The sequence below is a fragment of the Hipposideros armiger genome, unplaced genomic scaffold, assembly GCF_001890085.2.
Source record: "Hipposideros armiger isolate ML-2016 unplaced genomic scaffold, ASM189008v1 scaffold_423, whole genome shotgun sequence".
NCBI lineage: Eukaryota > Metazoa > Chordata > Mammalia > Chiroptera > Hipposideridae > Hipposideros > Hipposideros armiger.
Genome location: NW_017731773.1, coordinates 1,592,424 through 1,615,003, shown reverse-complemented (window position 1 = coordinate 1,615,003; position 22,580 = coordinate 1,592,424). Strand labels below are relative to the sequence as shown.

General features: G+C 52.7%; 1 protein-coding gene across 1 annotated transcript in view; it reads right to left on the bottom strand.

Moving 5' to 3' along the window:
* KIFC3 (kinesin family member C3) overlaps positions 1-16,056 on the bottom strand; it is a 40,130-nt gene extending 24,074 nt beyond the window's left edge. Inside the window, exons 1-5 of the mRNA XM_019664464.1 lie at positions 15,950-16,056; positions 12,003-12,207; positions 9,325-9,467; positions 5,556-5,691; positions 2,297-2,499 (exon numbers count right to left, since the gene is read on the bottom strand). Coding sequence (XP_019520009.1) covers positions 2,297-2,499; positions 5,556-5,691; positions 9,325-9,467; positions 12,003-12,168 — 648 coding nt within the window. The 5' untranslated portion in view covers positions 12,169-12,207; positions 15,950-16,056. The remainder of the gene's footprint in view (positions 1-2,296; positions 2,500-5,555; positions 5,692-9,324; positions 9,468-12,002; positions 12,208-15,949) is intronic.
* Between the last annotated feature and the right edge of the window lie 6,524 nt (positions 16,057-22,580).

Genomic DNA, 22,580 nt, shown 5'->3' with positions numbered 1-22,580 from the left:
ACAAAAAGCCACGTATTATTATGATTTCATTTATATGAAATGTTCGGAAAAAGCAAATCCATAAAACAGAAAGCAGATCGGCGGTTGCCAGGAGCTGGGGGGAGGGGGAAATGGGAAATGACTCAATAGATGTTTCTAGGGTGAGGAAAATGTTCTGAAATTAGACAGTGGTGGTGGCTGCAACACCATCTTAATACACTTAAGACCATTAAGCTGTACACCTTGAAGGGGTGAATTTTATGGCAGGTGAATTATATCTCAGTACAGCTCTTGAGAAACAAAACAACTTGTTTGAAAAGTGAAGTGCCTGGACACTCTAAACTGGGGGAGGTCAGGGACGGAAGAGCTGCCCAGGAGCCCTCGCCTGCCACAGTCGGAAGGATGTGTGTCCCGCTGGGTGCGCTCTGCACCACCAGCCCCACAGCCCCACTGGGCAGCCCCTCGTGCCATGCTCCAGCTACACAGGCCTTGGTTCCGTCCTTGTACCATCGGCCCTCTGTATCCTAGCGTTCCACATCCTCACATTCAACCAGCCTCAGATAAAAAATATCAGAAAAAGAAAAAATATTCCAGGAAGCGGATCCCTAAACAATATGGTATAACAACTAATTACATTGTATTTACATCGTATTAAGTATTATCATTAATCCAGAGATGACATAACGTATATGGGAGGAAGTGTGTAGGTTAAATGCAAATACTACACTATTGTATATAAAGGACTTAAGCATCTGATGATGTTGATATGAGGGGGGGTTGGGGTCGTGGAAGCAACCGTTCCCCTCATAACGAATGGATTCATCTTGCTCCTCCTGCCGAAGTCCCTTTGCGCTGACTATTCCCTCTGCTCAGTGCCAGACCTCAGCTCCAGTGTCACTTTCTCAGAGAAGCCATCCCTGACCTCCCCAGCAGGTGCTAACCTCCCAGACAAAGTCCCTGGTACAAACCCTCACGCCCTGTCTGTACGCCCACCTGCAAAGCCCTTGTTACTCTTTCCACTCTACATGGATGCAAGTAACTAATGTCTGTTCTCCCCCAGACTGCAGCCTCCACAGGCCAGGGCGTGCCTGTCCCTCGGGCACCCCCAGCGCTGCACGCAGTGCCTGTACATACCAGACATCCAGCAAACATCTGCGGGAGGAAGGCAGGTGGGCACTGCAGGAGGCAGTAGTGATACAAAGCTGCTTGTCACACCCTGCCTTACGGGAGCCACCATGAGTGGTACAGACCAGCCCAGAGGCAGCAGACAATAGGGTCAGCGCATAAGAGAGAGACACAGGACACTAGGGATGCCCGAAGGAGAGCCGCCTGACTTGGCAAGGGGCTAACAGTGGTCAGCACAGCTAGTTCTTGAGAAGAGGGCACACCTGTAAACTAGAAAAAATGCTGCATTTAAAAAGTACATAAAAATAATCTGATGCCCCCGGAACTGAGGACAAGTTAAAGTATTCAGTGATGTTCCCTCAAGACAAAGGCCACATGCTGTGTCATTACGGAGAAAGAACATGGCTCCACCCGAAGGCAGGGCTTTCCACAGACCAAGTCCAGAGCTTAAGCAGCGATCCAATGTGGCACGAAGGGGCACACAGGGTTGGGGACCTTGGGGAAGTGGGGGAGGGTTAAACATAAGCACAAGAGACAGACACAACAATGGGAGTGAGGAGCTGAGCCCAAGGAAAGGGGGTGTCAGGGTCCACGTGGAGATGGGGAAGGAGAGGGCAGTGCAGCCAGGCACGCAGAGGAGAGCCAGTGGTCAGCCTCACGGTGCGTGCAGCTCAGGGGCTGAGTTCTCAAGTGTCCTCTTGGCCAGCCAATGAAGGCAGCAATGTTCACAGGATAACCTCCAGCTCTCCCTGCCTCCTTGACACCCCCCTCCCACATGCATTCACACCAGTCTCTCTTTTCCTGCCGGTTTTCTATGGGGTGATCTCTGCAACTTCTTTTGTCCACTCGAGCTGCCCAGTCCAGGGCACCAGGAAGATGGGGTATAGACTCGGGGCAGAAAGAGTCCCTGCACCTTCCTGCTCCACTCACATCTACACGTGCTGCCTGTCACTCTGTAGAGGCAGGTCCTGGCCCCTGGCAACCATGAGGAGTGGCGCACAAAGATGCCCAGAATGGGAGGTCCAGGCCTCCGATTCTCGCCCTCTCGCCCTCTCATGCATTCCCGAGCTGAGAAGAGACCCCATCTGTCTATTATGCTGGTGGTCTGTGGTTTCCAGGTGAACTGAGTGATGTCCTCTGACCTGCTCCATGGTGGGCAGTGGCCTCTGCCCGTCCCATCCTCCCCAGGTACCTGGTTCTGCAGCTGGATAGATGTGGTTGTCTGGTCACTGTCGCGGAGGGCCAGCCTCTCCCGTAGGGCCGCCAGCTCCTCCTGCAGCCGGACTTTGTCCTCCTGTAGCTGGGACATGGCCTCCACCATCCTATGCACCACAGGGGCCGCACCTGGGGGCCCCGAAAGGCTCGAGCACCTCCCGCTGCCAAACAGACGCCCACCTATGAGCAAAGTAGTGGCCAATCAGCAGGGCAGCAGAGGTCCCATCCCGGCCAAGGGGCCTGTCAAGGCAGCGCAGACCATGTGGTTAGTGTTACCCAACAGGACGGGGAGGGACTGCAAGCAGAGGGACAAGGAGCGGGGCGAGGGCTGTGGGCAGCAACAGCAGCAGCAGCAAGTGCCAGGGGCCTCCAGGGTCTGCCTCGAAGGAAGCCACCTCAGCAGGCAGCTTCTGGGGAATGGAATTGCCTGGATCGGGACCTAGGAAGGCAACTTTCACTGAGTACTCCCCTCAAAGCACGGATTCTAGGTCTGAAGGACAATACCCTCTCCATGGCCAGCCTGCAAAGCATCGCCACTGAGAAAGACATGCCTCCTGGCAGCAGCTGAGGACTCAGGGCTCTCTCCCTGGAAAACACTATTCTTGGGGGAACATGGTTTCTTTAACCCCAAACCCTCTCCAGAGTAGAGAGGAGAGGCGGGGGCGCTCCAGCCGGCCCCCTGCCCTTCACAGGGAATGGTCACCTGCACACAGAGAGGGCGCAAGGGGAGAGTATGCGTGTGCAAAGGACAGACCAACAGACCAGGACACAGACACAGACACAGTACGTGGGCAGAAAGACACACAGGCCTGCTCAGGGCAGCGCCTTCGCTGGGCGGGACTGAACACAGGGACAGCGCGGGCAGAAGGAAGAAGGGACCGGGGCGGGCTGACGCTGCCTGAGTCCTCCTGCCACCACCTTCCACTGTCCTGTCACCAGGAGCAGGAGAGAGACAGACGGACAGAAGGACAAAGACACAGAGTCAAGGCCTGTGACCCGCTAATGGGGCCTGGGAGGCCTCTCAAAGCTTGCTTCAAGGGCACTGAAAACGGCCACAGTTTCTGCAGGTGGGGAGCGGGCAAAAGGTTTGGGAGGAGGGAGACAAGGGAAGAGGAGAGGGTGGAAGGCAGGGGATTTGCCTCTCCCCTTAGGCAACTCCATCAGTCCTGGCCAGAGCTCCCAGAGGCGGAAGGAAGTATCCAAGAGCAAGGTGTCCAAGAGGTACGCAGGAAGAGCGGCCATCAGCTGGCCGCAAGCCTCCCCTCTACCTGGGAGCACCAAGGCTTCTGGGGTCCCCCACAATAGGTCCCCGGAGCTGCAGCCCTGTGTGGGCAGGACTGGGGGGGCCCCCAGTCTTTGTGAAGAAAGCCACCTGAACCTGAAGTCACACACCCCGCTAGCAGCTTCAACCCACAGGAGGCAGCAAGTGTGCTCACTGAGACTGGAAAAGCCACAATGCAACCTGGCTTTTGGACGGGGCTAGAGCAGGCAGGTGTGAAGGGGGCTTGTTCCGGGCTAGACCGGACCAGGAAATCTCAGCACTGTCCCCAGGAGGGGTAGAAGATGAGAAGCCCCATGTTCCCAGTCTAAAGAGAGCTGGCAAAGGACACACAGGCTGGCTTTTCCCTTCCTCCCAACCCCTCAGGACAGCTTCAACTCAAGACCCTCTACAGAGCTGAAGCAGGGGCAGTCACTGGTTGGCTAGTGGCCCATGTGGCCTGCACATGACACAGTGTGTGTTTCACACACAGTTGGCCAAGCTTCTGCTATCCGTTCCAGAGAGAGTGAGGTCACATGGATGCTTCCAGGCTTGCACACGGGGCTGCCACGGGCAGCATGTGACCAGCACAGCCCTCAGCCCTTTGCAGACTGCTGTGGGTAGGAGGGAATGCACTGCACTCCAAGTCCAAGAGCTGCTTCTGCCCCTGAAAAGACATGGGAGGGACCCCTCAGGGTCTTCCTTTGTGAAATGGGGTCAACGGTCCTTGCCCAAAGAGGCGCCTTTGGTTCAGGAGACTGGGCATCATGTTAGATGAGCAGGTGTGAGTGAGTGCTACCCAACAGGACATGGAATAGGCCTTGTCATCTGGGACACCCCTCGAATCAAAGGATGTTCTGAGACACCCTCAGAGCGCACTCCCAGCGGTGTTCCTCCTGACCTCAGCACAGTGTTCATGGGCCTGAAGAGTGCTTGCTGGGGGAGAAAACACCTTGAAGAAGCTAAGGGGGATAGGAGGAAGGCGGGAGAGGTGACATCGAAGGCGAACTTGGGGAAAAGCGACTGGACAGGCCCTTGCATGGAGGGAGCTGCACATCTCTTAGTAGGTCAGTCGTGAGTGCAAGTTTTCAAAAAGAGCATGTGCCTCGGAGACCCTGCCTGGGCACGGCCCCCTCACGGGCACTCAGGCTCAGGGAGACTGAGGCCCGGCGCTGGCCCTGATGACAAGTCAGTCCTCACTCTTGACTGGAACTGGCCTCTCTCCTCTTGGCAAAGTAGGAGAGCCCACCCGACTGGCTGGACAACGCCCCCCTTCCCAAGGCCTGCCTGCCCACAGCTCAGCCAGACTCCAAGACCTGCTGCTGAATGTGGGCGAATGCGGCTCTGGCACAACCTCGGGGAAGGGAGCGGACCCTTCCACCTCCCGGCAAGCTCAGACACACACATCAAACTCTGGTGACAGAAGGAGGAAAGCAAGAGAAAGACCAGCTCCTTTTTTCCATACACCGCCACTAACTTTCCGCTTAGGCTCCCTGAGAATGCGCCATTCCAATTACCACAGCTTCCCACTGGGGAATCCCACAAAGGAAGCCTGTAGAATCTTCCAGAACCAGTCAGCTTTGCTAGGGAAGAGTGGAGCCCTGTCCTAGGGTCTCTGGGCCCCCAGTGGGCCCATGGATACAGGGGAAGTGGCCTCTCTCTGCAGTGGTAGAGTATTCGAGGCTGCCACCCTCACCCTGTTTTTGACAAAAAGCAGGGAAATTCGACGTTAGTCCATGCTAGCAAAAGCCTCTTATCACCAAGTGGGGCCCAGGTAGCACCGGGAGGAGGGTGTCCCAAAAGTAGGAATGGGTAGTCTGGGGTCTCTGGATTCTACGTCAAGGCATCCAAGGTTTGGATGGACCACCTCCAGGTGAGAAGGACAGTGTGTAGGGAGAACTCAGATGCCACGAGAGCCTCCCCTCCAGCTCCAGCTTTAGCTAGGGCTGTTCCAGGTTGGTGGGCAGACCTCCTTTACCTGTTTTCTCTATATTCATGGTGCCACCAGCTTCCTGGGCCTCCCGGTCCCGCCTGGGGGCCGGCGCCTGCCTCTTCAGGAGCTTCTCTTCTTTCGTCCCCTGACTCTTGCTCTTGAACCCCTTGTCCTGCAGGGCCTGCGGCCAAGACACAACCAGAATCCTCATGAAGGGGACTGCAGCGGGGAGGGACTCCCTTGAGCCTGAGGATGGTGCACGCCTGGAGCTGGCAAAGACCACGGGCCCAGTGCACCCATCCCTCACTGTGTGGGTTGGTGGGGGACACGGAGGCCCCGAGACTGGAAGAAAACGTGCCCAGATCCTACGACAAGACAGTGGCACTGTGTTCCCCTGGCCCCTATCAGTAGCCAGCCCTCTCCACCAGCCAAAAAGGTTCTTGGGCACTTAGAAATCCTCAGGTAAAAGCCACTCTGGCATCCTGTGGGCCCCACGGGCCATGAATCACCAGTGCCAGGCTCACAGCCCCTATTCACAGGCCTGTCCAGCCCTCCGGACACATGGCGATCTCAGGGCAACTACCCCCACCTCCAAATGGCACCAGCCTGGGGCTGCCAAGGAGCGGGCATGTGGGCCCATACACGCAGAGGCAAGCCATGGCCCACCCCACCATGGCTATCCAGGGACCACGGGACCCTGTCTCCTGGCCAAGAAGGAACCCAGGCAAAGGAGACTGAGGTAGAGCAGACTGGTAGCCAGGCAGGGAGAGAGAAGGGAGAGGCAGAAAGCGCCTTTCATCCTGAGAAAATCACCTGCAGCTCACACAGAAAGACGTCCAAGGCAAGAACCACATACAAAGTGTGATCCCATTCCAGGATAATGGAAATAAAATATGTCTTGAAAAAGAATCTAGGGAAATATAAAGACAATAGTTCCCTCTGGGAGGTTGGGTTGATGGTGCAGTGCGTATGAGAAGAAACATGCATCATTTAAACTTTTCTGAGAATAAAAAGAAACTTCCCAGAGAGAATGTGGGAAGAAGGGAAAGGCGGCTTTTCATTTCATGTTGAACCTTGCCGGTGTTTGCGTTTTTAACCCTGTAAACATCTACAGTGTTCTGTTTTGTTTCTTAACATCGACAGAAGTTATCTGGGAGGAGAGATTACAGACATGTGTTGTTGTGTCTTTGTGCCCACCATATTCAAAGCAAAGAGACAAATGCTATGTTTTAAAAAATGCTGCAAGCCTAGAGTCAGAGAGGCCTGGGTGTGAAGCCTGGCTTTGCCTCTTGTGAGCCGTGCGACTCTGGGCAAGTGACTTACCTGCAGCTTTATTTTCCCCATTTTGAAAACAGAAACGATAATAACCACCCACCTCGTGGAGCTGGTGTGAAGAGTAACTGTGGTAACGTCGGCAAAATCCTCAGTGTCTGGCGCATAGTAAGCGCTCCACACCAGGTAGCCATTAGCATTACGTTATTTCTGTGGTCTTCCAGATTTTTTAATTTTGATCATCAAAAAGCCAATAAAGAGAATTCAAAAGGGGCAAAAAGCAATGTCACCAGACTAGTTAGTCTGTAATCCACTCCTTCCCTCTCTCGAGCCCAGGTTCTACGTGAGAAGGGAGGGTGGGGAGCCCATCTCTTTATTTTTTAGGAAAATTCTGCCAACTTTATTTTGTCCCCACTCTTTAACCAACTGCCACACCATCACAAGCAGGCCTGTCACTGGTGGCAGCAACGGTGGCCGCTGGAAGTTTCCATGTGCCGACCAGAGCAAAGGTTACGCTATTTCTGGCCTGTTGGCCAAGCCACAGGAAGGGCAGACAGGCCCCTGGGGGGGTTGGGAATTTTTGCTGTGCCATAGGGACCGTCTCAGGTTTAAGCTGCTTGAGAGGCTGGCAGGGAGGGTCACTAAGCCTACAGAGTCCCTTCACTGTGCCTGGGTCCTTACTTTGGCCCCTCATCCCCAACCTCGAGGCACCAATAAATATAATAAAGCCTTGTGGGGCCCAGAAGGACACGATCATGGAAACTCGTTGCTGGCTGGAGCTTCTCAGAGATCTGCAGCAGATGTGCTGACCCCAGGACTAGGCTGCAACCACAACACAACACCCCATAATCAAAACTCAAGAACAGAGCCACCACCCAGCTGAGGGCAGCTGGTTTCTGACCGTCTCCTGATTTAACTACCAATGGCTCAAGTCAGAGAAAAAAATGGGTTCTCTGGTTTAACTGTTCTTGCACCAGACCTGCTTTTCTCACAGAACTTACTGAAAGAAGGACCGTTTGGTTCAATTTTCAGATGAACCAAACAAGAAGCCCAAGACCATCTCTGAAGTAACATCAAGTCCTGGGCCCGTGGTCAGATCAGGACTTGGCCCACGCGCCGCCCTGGGCCCAGGACTTTTGTCTGCACGAGGGAGGACATGCTCAAAGGGCACGTGTGCTTCCCACACTCCATCCTGCCCTCTATTTGCACCTGTCCCTTCAAGGTGGGCCCTCTCATACACAATCTTTCTTGGGGGAAAGGGGGCGGGCCTTGGCAGCATGCCCTGATAACGCTAGTCCTTCGTCTTCGGCCACAGCCATCGGTGGCCCTTGTCCGGTTTGCATTCAGACGTTTGTGATCATTTGATTACTCTGGCACCTCCCCTAGACTGTCAGGTCTTTATCTCTTCTTTGCTGTGTGTCAGCACCTAGCACAGCCCCTGGCACAGAGTTGGCACTTCATAAATATATGTTAACAAATGCATTCATTTAAAAATTGCCAAGCCTGTGCGGTCCTGAAATTACAATGTTATAGCTGTATGAATTGCATAAATCTTTAAGGAGCTCATCGCAATCAGAAATAATACAGGGGATCAGTTAGAAAATTCATGGTAAAAAGTGGAATATCATGCAGTAGTTTAAAAGAATGTTTATATATTGACATACATGAAGAAATCACCAAGATTTACTATTGAGGGAAAGAGCTAGCCACAGAATTGTATATGAAAATAAATAATAAAGATTGTATAAATTAAGTGGAAAGATAAATAAACACCAAACTCTTAATAGCGGATTTCTCTAAAATACAGGTGGCATTCAGTTTTTAGGTATTACATCTCTGCCCTGTGTGAATTCTTTATATAATGTGTTATAAAGCTTGTCATGTTTAGTGGTTCAGATCCTAGCTTGCTGTGCGACCAATAGCAAATTACTTAACCTCTCTGAGCCTCCATTACTTCATCCATAAAACTCAGATAGAACAGTAACTGTGCCTTGAGACTGTTATGAGGACTAATGTGAGATATATAATACATGGTGCCTGACACAAAATCAGTGTTCGATAAATTATAGCTACTATTAATGCTATCATTAGGTATACATATGTATGTAAAGTTTGTCTTTTGAAAATCATGGTGATAACAGCAAGAGACAAGAACCCAAGTTTTGGTGGAGCCCTCTGTCTAGCTTTGGATTTCCTCTTTAAATGTGGAAATACAAGTATTATCCCACACGCCCGAGCGAGAATAAATAGCTACCTTAAAAACTGCCCGTTTTCCTAACAGCGTCTCAGAAAAGGCCCTACGTTTCCCATTTTAACACTTCAGCCAGGGTGTGGCTGAAAAACTTCTGTCATCTCCTGTGAGATTTTCCCCACGATAACTAATAAAGCAAATTGCTCCATCCATGCTGGCTCACAGGCAGATGTGCTGCTTGGCAAAGAGGCACAAAACAGGTATCAAGCTGTCCCTCGGTGCTTCCGCCCCCAGAGGAGCCTGTCGGGCACCCAGCTGGACCCCTCATGTTTTTGAAGGTCCTGTGCTTACCTGCACGTTCAGGTAGAGCCTGCGGGGGCTCCCAGGGCCAGTGCTGTCCACACTGAGGGCTCGGCACTGAGCTAGGGCTGGGCGAGCTGTACTTCGGGCACCAGAGTCCTCGTCACCGCAGGCCGGGGTGTCTTTTCCACGTCCTATCCCAGAAGAGAAAAGATAGATGAGACACTCAGACCATGGGTCACGGAACACTGGGCAGCGCCATGGCTGAACTTGGCTTGAGCACATTCCAGCCAACCCAGGTGCATTCAGGAGGGACGCACATGCTCTCACACGCCTGTTCTGCAGGGAGGGAAGGCTTGGCTCCTTGCTTGCCAAAAGCCACCCTGAGATTCTCTACGGGAGGGCACCCAAGTCCCCGTGGGGGCTCCCCTCCCTCCATGGTGGCTTTGGGGGCTGGCGCTTGCTCATAAGCACCCTCTGCAGAGAGCAGAAGAGATGCCAACCTGGCAGTGCTAATCATCAGAGGAGGTGCACCCCGGGCCGTAGTTTTATTACCCAGGCTGCCTCTAGGTGGCAATTTCTCCCCTGACTTCATTGAGACCAACTCTACCGCTGGGTGGCCTGGTCCCTGCAGCCTCCAAACACATATTCAGGACCAACTAAAGTGCATCCCCTCATGCCTCTGACACACTGCCTCTCTCACTGGGTGGGGGAGATGGCTGACTGTGGCATCAACACCCCATCCACCCCACCTCAACCCCCCACCACAGCCTGTGGAGCCAGAGGAGGTGGGGGCAGGGGCTCGCCTCACAGGTAGAAAGAGCAGAGCCACCACCCTGGTTTGTGATGATATGCTGAGTGCCAGCCATGGGCCAAGCGCTCCCCAGGCCTTAACGCCTTTCTCGATACTCAGTGTCCTTGGCAATAAAATAGGGATAAGGAACCAAACTCACAGTCCGGGGGTAAGGACAAAATGGGTGACACATAAAAGTGCTCCCATAGTACCAGGTACCCAGAAAGGTGGGGGCTGAGGGGCCTGGGGGCAACTAAGTTGGCTGACACCCTACCCAGTGGCTGCCACCGTGCTTAGCATTTCACACAGTTTCATTTGACCTTTGTCTTAAATTTTAAAAGTAGATAAAAGTCTGTATAAGTCACATAATCCTCATAACACTCAATTGATAGACCTATATGCACACACACATGCACGTACACACAAGGCTGGAAGGAACTATATAAAATGTTTAGCGACTTGCTTATATAGGCATTGTTTTATTGCTCTTCACTTTATTGCACTCCAGATATTGAATTTTTGGTTTTTTTTAATTGAAGGCAAGACCCTCCTTCAGCCAAAACATTATGACTCACTTCATTGCAATACTCACTTCATTGCGGTGGTCTGGAACCAAACCCGCAGTATCTCCAAGGTAGGCCTGTAGGTGATTTTTATTTTCCTTTTTTACTTTTCTGTGTTTTTGGTTTTAGGTTTTTGGGTTTTCATTTTTCAAGTGAACATGTTTTTGTTTTTTGCCCCTTCCTTCCTTCCCCAGAAAAGCCATGCTTGTGCATGTGTAATCCTTAGGACACCCTTGTGGGATAGAGACCATCTTCAGCCCCTTCCAGACAACTGGGGCTACCTGACCCCAAAGCACAAGCTTTACCTGGAGGCCCCCCCAGCCTCACTGTCCGCTGCAGAGAGACCTTGAAGGGCATCACTGTGGCTGCCACTGACGGCACAAATGTGGTAGGAGAGACGGAACCCAAAAGGAGTTTGCTGTGTGCCCTCTCTGGGCCCTCAGTTTTCCCCTCTGTACATTGAGGGGCTTGGACCTGATGGCCTGGAGGGATTCTGCTACTCCCACAGGCTGGTACCCTAAACCCGTCACCCTGTAGGTCAAGATCAAAAGACAGCAAACACCTGAAGGCCTCTTGCCTGAAGACATCTCCCTCTCTTGACACTTCCAGGATAACCTGCCCAAGTCCAGCTTGGAAGAGGGTCACGAGCAGCTCCCAGCCCTGACAAGCCAGACAATCCAGCCCCAACCCAGAATCCGAGTTACGGCTCGCTTCTTGATGTTGGAGGTACCAGGGGACATGACCCAGAAAGGAGAGCTGGTGTTGACAGCTTCCCCAGGGGGTTAGCGGGGGGCCCAGACTCTGGGACTCCTTCACTGCCCACCTGCCGTCCGGGCCCCTGCAGAAGCCGCCCTGGATGACACCTAAAACGGGGCGTACGGCACCCAAACGCCGCCAGGCCTCCCTCCGGAGTAGCCTCAGTCCACTCCTCCCGCCATCCGCGGGCCAGCCCAGACGGGATCAAGTGTCAGTGGCGCGCAGGGCGCCAGGCAGCCACTTTACCTACCTTGTTTACAGCCGCGGATAGGAACCCAGGGAAACCCCACTACTCCGCCAAGGACCAGCGGACCGCGGAGCCACAGCGACCCGGCTGGGCTGGGACCGCGTGGCTGTGGGCGGCGTGCTCCCCCTGCTTTCGGGACTGCGTTCAAGTTTAACTCAGCGTCCGCGACTTCTCTGTACAGACAGCGCGGGGCAGCAGCCCCAGCGAGATTGACGCCCTGCCTCCACGCCCCGCTCGGCGGGCTGCCGGACCCTGTAATTTACCTGACAGCTCTGACTGAGCCTAGGAACTTGCGAGAAACCTCGCTCTCATGTCTGGTATCTGGAGGAAGGAAGAGAAATAAAGAGGCATTTTAAAAATGCGGACTCACCAGTTCTCAACCTCCCCGGGCCGGTGTGTGGGAAAGGGCGGGCGGCAGGGCTGGCCGGGGCGGGGCGAGCCATCCCCAGCTCGGGCTCCGGGGCCCGGCCCACTCTCCACAGGCCGCGCAGCGAGGGCGTGGCTCCCAGGTTCCAGGTCCGGCGAGACTGGACCATGGCCTGGGGCTCAGCGGCCTCCTCCCGGAGCCCGGCAGCCTGCGGAGAGAGCAAGGGGAGATGAGATTGAAGACCACTGGCCCGCACTGGCAGATGGGAGCAGACATCTAGAGGGTATGTCCCAACTCCACTGTTCCCCAAGGATCCCGGGGGCTCACGGGAAGAAACGGGGCCTGTCACCGTTTCAGGGTGCTTGTGCGTGTTACCAAGTAGGGAGGTTCAGAAGTGCGCAAGGAGCTGATCAGGTGTGTCTGCAGCAAAATGTAGAAACCCCACATCTCAACCCCTCCAGCTGGAGCCTGGAAGCCTGAAGACACGCCAGGTCACAGCCCCACATATATCAAATTCTCTTCAAGTCAGTTCATTCATGTATTCAAACTAGCTTTACTCTGGTCTTACAACATGGCAGGCAACCAGCTAGACATTGAAATACAAATTAAATTCTTCATTTAATTATTATTTATCCAGTGCCTGCTGTGTGCCAAGCACCTGCCAGGGGTCCTATTTGATCAGGAGAAACATATCCTCAAAGCTCCCTGTGAGGAGGAAGGTGAATACTTCAACACACTTTCACAGTCAAACAGGCTGCAGGGAGGCACCAGGAGCTGTGGGGAAATGGGGGTGGTCTAGATGCAAAGCCTATAGGTCCCTTATAAACTGAGTAAATCAACATAACAGACTCCCAGCATTCAGTGCACATCTCTTTATTGAGCACCTATGTGTGCAAAGCAGCCTTGAGGGCTTTTATGGTGACCAAGCTATAGTCCTAGACTTGGACAGTGATGCAATTTACAGAAGAAGCCCAGTCATCTCAGAGAGGTGACATGGAGTTTGCTTTTGGCTTCAAAATGGAGTTGAAGATACCCAAGGACTTCTAATGGTGCTACCTAGGCTAAAGACCACCTATTCCATCCCTCATTGCACTGATTGCTTTCCACCAGGCAGTGAAGAGATCTGTCTGAACAGTGTCCATCTCCCCTGACCCTCTATGGTTCCCCAGGGCGGAGCTCACAGAATGTTCATCTTTGAAGCCCACAACACCCAACCTGGAGTTGCAGCTACATTCACACCAAACACTCAGCAATGGCTTGTTGGCTGAATGTCCTGAAATGAACGAATGCCAAGGCTCAGGCTGAAACTTGGAAGAGAGCAGGGATGGAGATGGAGACTCAGAGCTGGGAGGCCATTATTTCACAGGGGAGGATGCAATCACCAAAGGTCGTGCAAGACGAGAGGCAACCAGGGAGGACAGAGTTCACTCCGGGTGAGAAGGAAAGCTGGAGAACAAGGTGAAAGGAGCACCAGGCAGGTGCACAGTCCTCAGAGGCGACCAGTGAGTGAACCATGCCACAGAGAGGTCAAACTGGAAGAAAGCCCCTGAGGGCTCTTTAAGGGAGAATATCTGGGGAGCAAAACAGAGGGCAAAACCAAGGGGTGGGCGGGAGGTTCAGGAAGCCGCCACTTCCTTCTCTTTGGGAAGTTTGGCTAGGGTGGGAAGGAGAAGATGAACTGAGCAGACGTGGTATTTAGGAGAGATTGGAGCATCTTAGGTCGACAGAAGGAAAAGAATGATTGCAGCATCGAGAGGCAAAAGAAGTAAGAGTGCAGGGACAGGTGGCCTGAAGATCCGGTGACCAATGTTCACGGAGCTGAGCCCTGGAAGAATGCCAGGCTCCTGTCTAGGGACTCATGGTCTCTGCCTTCCTTGACTGAGGAAGATAACTTCAAAGAGGAGGCTCCCAGGTGCAGTCTCACTGGGACAGGGGTAAGACTGTGGGCCAAAGAATGGGGCAGAGGTTAATCCAAGTATGTGGGCCGGCTCCACTGCGGAACTGGAGAAGGGAAAGTGTGGAGTTGAAGGAACCACGGCGAGCAGCCAGACGTCCTCTTCTCCAGGCTATTTGGCACAGAGATGGGCACACAAGCCTGTTGACCAGCTGCCCGACGGGCAAGGAGAGAGAGAGATGGGCTCCACCTGCATGCCAGGCAGGGCATTCAAGGTCAATTCCACAGTTGAGGGAAAAGACGTTTAAGGAGATCAGCTAAGTCTGAGGGGCAGGGACAGGAAGAGACAATTTTTTTGTGGCTTTCTGGAAGGGAAGTCCGGGAGACAGCCAGGATGGTATCAGGAAGAAAGAGGAAGGGTGTATGCAAGATCCTGAAGAGGAAAAAGCAGCTGAATTTAGCAGAGGGGAGTGTGCAGGTCAAAATTATCAAGGACTCACATTAGCTCAAGGCTATGGCTGCTACCAGCCTAGGACTCCTGGGGTAGGGCAATGGGGATACTGTATTGCAGTGGCTGTGACCAAAAGCTGGTTCAAAACCCGGCTCTGCCACTTACTAGATGAGTGACCTTGGGAGAATTACTTTGACTCTCTGTGCCTCATTATCTGCATCTGAAATTGGGGAGAACTGTATCTTAGGGGGTTGGTATAAGGATTGGACAATGCATATATAAAGTGTTCAGAACAATATTAGCATATACAAAGACCTCAAAAAATTTATTTTTCAGGGCTCTCCCTCCAGGGGTGGGTGAATGCAGAGAGGCTGGTTTTGGGAGAGGGGCACTGTCTCTTGGGATTCAGGCCATAGCAGCAGAGCTGCAGCCCCCTTCCCCCCAGACCAGTGATACTGTAGTGATTGACGGACAGGCCTGACAACTGCCCAGAGACTGCTGCTGGGGAGGGCTTAGTCTCCCTGGGAGGTCAGGGAGAAGGTCAGGCAGTTGGACAGGAGCTCGGACCTCCCCTACACACAGTCACATAGCCTGGGTTTTCCAGGACAACCCAGAGTTCAAAACCTCTGCTCCCTAGTGCCCATAAGGACAGCAGAACTCATCACCCTATGTTCCTCAAGTCCAGTCACTGAAAACACAGGGCCCCATTCTGAGAATGCATTCCTTGCAAAAGCCTCTGCCTGGTCAAGGAGACAGCTACTTTATCAAGGGCATGGGGAATATACCTGGGCAAGGAGAGGTGCTCACCCAGCCTCAAACTGAGGGAGAGCTGGGGAATGTGAAAGGCCAGGGGTGGCCACCACCCACAACCTGGAGACATCAGTGTTGGAGGTTGGGGGAGTACTCGAGTATTTAAACAGCTTCCTCTTTAAAATCTCCCAGGACCAGGCCCTTCACTGCACCAGAGTTCTGCTCTAACTCACAACTGGGGGGTTAAAGGAGGTGGCTTCTGGCTCTCTCTTCCTTCTGGGACCCCCGCCCCAGGCTGCCGCTATCAGCCGCTATCAATCACTCAGTTACCCCACTGCCCAGAAGGGCACCTGCCCAGGCCCTCCGTCCTAACCTCTGGGCTGGCCCACCGCACCCCTGGCCCTGCGAGGGGGAGAGCGAACTGCCCAGGGAATGTATGTGGTGGGAGGGCCTGAAACTGCAGTCGTCAAAGGAGCCATGGGTGCGCAGGGGGCCTCCGCAAGGGGAGGGGGCCTCACTGACGGCCATGCGGTTCCCGGTAGGGTCTTGCTTTCCGGGCCAATGAAATCGGAACGGAGGTCCCGAGGCTGCTCCAATGCTAGGAGACGTGCCTGCCACCCCGTGCCCTGTTCTGGGCAAGGTCCTCGGCTCCGGCTGGTCTGCGAGGGGGACGGCAGGGAACCGCGCAGGGCTGAGTCTCTGGGGCCGGGCCCTTCCTGCGCCCCTCAGCGGGTCCGGTCAGGGGGTCCCGCGGGCAGGGTGGGCCCAGACGCGGCGCCCCGAACAGTGGGCCGGGAGGACCCCGAGCACCCAGCCCACCCCCAGCTCGTCCGCTGGTCCGGGCCCCCGACTCACCCGCCTGGCGGAGGCAGGATCCCGGCGTAGCTGCAGCGCCGGGCGCTCGGCCCGGCCCGGCCAGCGGGCAGGAGGCAGCTCCACGCCGCTGCCTCCTTGGCCCGCCCCGCTCCGCCCCTCCCGCACACTTTCCACAGGAAATGATTAACTCGGGCCGCGGCGCGTTCCCATGGCAACCGGCTCGAACCCAGCAGGGGGCGGCGGCGGTGGCGCGCGCGCGCGCGCGCTCCTGCACACTCTCACGCGCGCACTCAGACACGCACACGCAGGGCTGCCCACTCCGAGGCCGCCGGTGCTCCGCCCAGACCGGCTTCCTTCAACCCGCACATGCTAATGCACACGTGCGCGCTCGCCCACCGGAGCCTACGCATGTCATACGTGCTCATGCTTCTGTGCACAGACTCTCATACACGAGTACACACATCCTTCACACATGCTCTAATTAGTACACACGGACACATTCCCATGCATACTTCGTCCATGCGTACTTTTGCTCTTCAACTTATGCTAATACGCACATCCTCAAACCCTAGCACAAAACTTTCAGGCGCACTAGTTAGTATTCACACATACACTTACATGTGTCTCCTCACTGCCCTTCACACACAAACTCTAGTACAGGTTTTCTTGACACGCACCTGCTTTCACACACGCTCTTACTCTAGCTAGTACACGTATACACTTTCACATTCACACGTGCATTCACATCGTACAGCATGCAGGCTTTCCCACACGCTCCTTAGTACACGCACACACTTCCACATGTTCAGTCTCTCACATGCTCTGCGACTCCTTGCCTCACACTCTAGTATACACATTCTTTTAAACCCCAGTACACAGTTTCACGCATGCTCTTACACTCTCAGTGTGCACACACATGCACTTTCACATATTATCACATGTTTCCACACACATGCTCTCACTAGCTCTATCTAGTAGGACTACAGAAGCCTGGCTGTCTCTCCAGCCGTGGCACCCCCATGGCCCTCACCTCCCCCCAGGCAAGTTAATATCTTCCAGAGCAGAAAAAGTGCTTGGGATTTTTTAAGGTAAAATATTCCTTTCAGCTCCAGTGAAAACAGTTCAGAGTGCAGCAGTGCCCAGGGCAGAGCCCGAAGGCCCTCAGAGATGCCTAGGGGAGGCCAGGGAGCCCGCCAGCCAAGGAGAGGCAGCTGACCCGGAGGAGCCACTCTGTTCTTTGTCTCCCAAACAGAGGCGGCATTTTACTCTGGAGTCAGTAGCAAGATTCCCCCTCCAGGGTGCGGAAGGAGGAGAAAGAAAGAAGCTCAGAAGCCAGCCCAGGGCAGGCTGATGGTTCTGCAGATAATCTGAGGAGGGTGGGTGCTCTGCCCCTTCCTGCTTGGCCCAGGAGGAGCAAAGAGAGGACTGAAGAGGGTCGCGTAGCTCCAGGAGGTTCTATCTCCTGCTGCCTGCTGCCCAGACATTGGGCTGGTGGTCTAGCATCTCAGCCAGACAGAGCCAAGGTTCTGGGCCTCAGATGATTCTGGACGCCGGGCCAGGCCACTCACAGCCCCCCTACTGGAAGTGGGCTAGTGTGTGTTTCATTTTCTAATAGAGATGCCTAAGTGAAGGCCCAGTGGAGGATAAATGTCATTCTCCTGGAATGGTTCCCTGGAGAGTTAGAGGGTTCTAGCTAAGAACCGCAGATAACCCTCCCAATGCGAGAGAATGCCATAATCTGAGTTACTTTCTCTGAATGCCCCTGCCTGCCCTCCAGACAGCAGTGGTCAAGAGGACTGCAAGGTTGGATGAGGTCGAAATTTCTCTAGATTCATGACCAAGTATCTCCCTTTGTTATAGTCCCTATTATTTGATTGGAGGTAGAGGTGGTGTCTTTCTTTAAAGGTTCTGGTATAAAACTGGAGGCCTTGTCTTACTTGACTGGTAACAACACTGCCATTAACTGCAGGTTCCTTCCAACAAAGCCAAAGCCAGATTTTTAAATTAATAATAATATTTATTGTTCTTTTTGTCTGATTACAAAATTAATAGATGTTCATTGTAACCATAATCCCACCCACCAGAGATAAATGCTGCCAACATGTTAGGACAGTCTTTTTTTTTTTTTCCCATGCACATAATAGCTACCATTTATTCAAAGCTAACATGGTGCCAGGCACTGCGCTGAGCTCTTTAGAAACAAGATCCCATGTAACCCTGAACACCCTCCAAAGTGAGCATCATCATATCCCTATTTTTCAGGAAAACAGCATCTGAAAGTTCATTCACAAACTCAGTGTGAGATAGAGCTGAGATGTGAACCCAATAGGTGTGTGTGTGTTTGTGTGTGTAGATATACAGACACACAAACATATAGTACTATCATATCTATATAGGTGCAAGAGATTATTAAGATCAAAACGTCAGTGAAAGAAAAAGAAAACTGAGACATTAGAAAGAGGCTTTTGCAGAATTCTAGCAAAACTCTGACTGGAAATGTAAAAATAAGTTGCCTTCTGATTGTTAGAATTTAGTTCAAGCATGCACAATATCACCAGGCACTATAACGTCAAGGTCATTTCTATCTTAGACACTTCACTGATGGTTTGTATGGAGGCTGCCAGCTGTCCCCTGGTCACAGGGTAAGTGGAGGATTTGCCAGGTAGCCAAGGGCCCAAGAGCTCTGCCCAGAGGAAGCAGAAAGCTGGATTTTGTTTGATCTGATTCTCATAGTAACCCAGAGTAAAGCACATGTAAGACTTACGTGATTTTCCAGTTTTAATGATTTAACTTGAGATTCGATCACCTATAGGCCTTTACTATGTTGTTCTTACCTGAAGTCCTCTTGCCTTTACCCCGCTCCCACGTGCCTTCCCTCACCTTTACCTGGCTGACTCCTGCTTTTCCTTCAAGTCCTTCGAGCATAGAGGCCACCTTCCTTGGTCCTCCCAGACTCCACAGTCCCCTAGCTGCTCACTCTCCTGCAGTCCCCTCCCCACTGGATTGTAATGACCTCTCCTGCCTACACCATCAGCTCCTTGAGCGTGGGGCCCCTCCCTGACTGGATCACAGGGAAGACCTCTGCAGTGCCTGATATCACGGATCCGTTTCACTAAGTAAATAAATAGATCAGGTGTAATTCAGAGGGGAAGAACAGGGCACATTAAGCATATCCAAACAGACTTTCTTCTCGTGTAAATTAATGATAATTCTTATGAAAAGCAGGTAAGAGACGGATCCTTAAGCAATTGTTTCAATGTGGTCAGTAAGGAGCATTCTGCCGTGATGAAAAGTGTGTATCCTTGCATGATTCTGGGTAATAAACAGTTTCTTGAAGTTGGAGAACAACATTCTGGACTTAAGAGTCACATATTAAGTAATCCTGACTCAGTTAGAGTCCACATCTTCCAACACCCCTGAAATAGCCCATCATGGAAGAGCTGGGAAGGACCCCGTGGAGGGGACAGGCAGGGCTCTGCACCCTGCTCTGCAAGCATGAGTTTGACCCCTAGCTGCAGGACTTGGGCACTCAACCTCTGAGCATAGTGGGTGCTCTGGCTCTTGGCTCCCACCTTCTAGTTCTCAGGAAGCCACGCTCCTCAGTGGACATGAAGGGTGGGGTTTTGGACAGCCCTCGGCTGGACTGTAAGTTCCTTTCACTCTTCGCTGCTACAGACTCACACCTACAGGCACTAGGTGCTCAATAGCTATTTGAACAAATGGTACCTTTCTCTCCCCTCTCCCCTTCCAGCTCCCTCTGTGCCTTTGCCGTCCCTGTTCAGGGGTGCCTACTTTCTAAAAGCTGTGTTGACAGGGAAAATGGCTCTCCTATTTCCAAAGGTCTCTGCAGGGGACCAAGGCAACCATCTCCCCAGTAAAACCACCTTGCTTTCAAATCTCTAGACAGTGACTCCTTTCTGCATTTTCCAGGGAGATTGGACTCAGTGGTGCTTCCAGGCTCTCAGGTAAAGGGAACCTAAAACCTCTTATGACCTGAGAAAGAATTTGGCAGAGATAACCCTCTCCTAGCGCTCCAGGGTGGAGAGCAAACAGGGTTTTCCCCCCTTTGTCATTTCCTGTAGTCTGAAAAATGAGAGGAATGCAAACACTGAGGAGATGGGTATTTAAGCACTAGGTAATAAAAAGATTCAGCAAGAATGGCTGGGGGGCGATAACCCTAATTCTCCCAGCTTCACTTCTTGCTCCTAAATCATTCTATCTCCCTGTTCTAAGCCAAGGCATGCATTATTAACTCTACCCCACGTTTTTTTTAGCTTCTCCATTCATTTGTCCCCATCTGCTGCAAATTCTAGGTGTCTGGGTTGTTTTTTTAACTGCCTTCTTTCCCCCCCCCCATACAAATGTAGTAGAAACCAAGAGAGGAAAAAGCCCCCAATCCTACCACCCTTCTTGTCATTGGCCCAGATTTTATTTTTGGTACTTGACTTTGAGCAGACATTATTTCTCTATTAAAGAAAGAGTGTATGCCAATGGTTAAAACTGGGCTTGGGGGCCAGGTAGTCCTGGGTTTGAATCCTGGCTCAGTCATTTCCTCCGTGCCTCAGTTTCCTCCTGTGACCACGGAGCGGTACTAAAACCTACCCCACTGGGTTATTGTGAGAACTAAACAGCAAGCACAGGACACCCGTAGCCCAGCATCTGACACACCGTCGGCGTTCCACAGACACCTGCTGCGGTTACAGTGGAAGGCAGAGTGCATATAATTTTCTACTCTGTTTTTTCTCGCTTAGAATCATATAATAAGCATTTTCCAAGTTTCCTTTTCCTTCTAAGGTCTGCACTTTTCTGAACTACAGGCTCCAGGCAGAGGATGAGACCCAGATCCCATTTGGCGTTCAGGTCCCAGCGTCAGGGGATACACACAGCGCTCAGTAAAAATGACTGAAAAGCCTAATTGTTTTAAATGGCTGCATAATATTCCACTGAACGGGTCTGCCCCAACTGAGCGGGCCATTCTAAAGGGGTCAGATTGCAAGTAGCTCCCCGTTTTTCACTTTGATAAATAACACTGCTGCGGACATCGCCGCACTTCCCTACACAGAGGCTGTTCATTCCCCGGGGGGCCGGGGGGGGGCAGGGATGAGAGTGGGGTTGTTCACTCCATACACATTTTTCTGAATAAAGAGTCTGAGCATTTTTTTTTAACACTTTCTAAATACGTTGCCAGATTGCCATCAGGGAAGGCTGCACCAAATTTATACTTCACACTGTCATTGGCAGAAGTTTTGATAACTACTTTTCGTACTAATTTTTGCGTACAGTTTTTCCCTTAGATATGAAATTCTCACCCCGGCTGGTTCCCCTGGGAGACATGAGACATAAAAAGACATCTGAGCCCTGGCTGTCAGGGGAGGGGAGTGTCTGGTTCCTTTGCTGTGTTTCTGTCTGCCGGGCTGGGCAGGGCGGGGCTGAGAACACTGACTCAGCGCACCCCCCCTCCCAGTCTGCTTTTTAGCCCCCAGACACCTTCCCAGGAGGCTCTGGAATGTCCCTCAGCCCTGGAAGAGTCTGTCCGAGGACCATCAGCATTACTAAGGTTATGCGTGCTCTGACATCAGCCGGGCACTTCCTCCTGGCTTCTTACAATAAGTCCATCAGCCACTCCCGGGAAGAGACTCCTTCAAGAGGAGTCTGGCATCTGCAATCAGCTTTCAGTTCCAGGGGAAGGCTGCGGGGTGCGGAGAGGCAGGGGTGTGCAGAAACAGCGGCCAGGTAATGGAAGCTGTGTGTTCCCAAGGGAACTGTAGCCATGGCTCATGACCACCCTGCCAGCTTCTTGGCACTGCCACCATCGCTCAACGAGGTTCTGCAGCAGCCCTGGGGCATCTCCCCCAACTCTGGTCTTCCTCCTCTGGGGGTGGCCCTTGTTTGCAAACAGCCAAGGGAAGTTTTGTTGCTGTTGATTAACCAGACTCCCACAGCGCTGAGTTCTTAGTCATCAAGACAAGTCTCAACCTTCTGCCCGCCCTGCCGACATCACCAGCTCCAGGTGATGGGGAAGAAGTGACTAGGATCTCTGTAGTTTCAGTGCCTTCCGTTCCTCATCTTCAGCGGGGCGGGGGGAAAGCCTTCACCCACCCCAAACAGCTGGCATGCACAGGACCTGGAATGCCAGCATGGGACATTAATCTAATTCGATTTAGCTTGGTTCTGCTGAGGGACAGCTATGTCCCAAGCATGGGGCTTCAACTCTTTACATACAGGCCTGCCTTTGATTTCATTTAATCCTCATAACAACATGTGCAGTAGATATTATCACCCCCATTTTACAGATGGAGAAACTGAGGCACAATGTTATAAAATGGCTAGGGGGAGGCCAACGAATAAGCAGGGGGCAGCTGTGGGAAGGCTCGGAGTGCTGGAAAAAAGGTGGGTACTCCAGGCAGGAGCTGTGTTCCCAACCACTGCCTGGCCTTGGGCAGATTTCTTCCTCTCTCTGGGTCTCCTATCCCTCCCTGGGTAAGTAAGGAGAGTGGGCTGGTGACCTTTCCAGCACTAAAGCAAGCTGGAAGGGATGACTGTAACTCTGAGACTCCGCTGCTGAAAGCCTGGTCCAAGGGAGGGGTCATTCCAGCTCAGTACCTAGGGCCCTGCCTTCACTGTTTACAGTGGCTTCACAAAGAAATGCCAGCACAAGAAAGGAGATCAG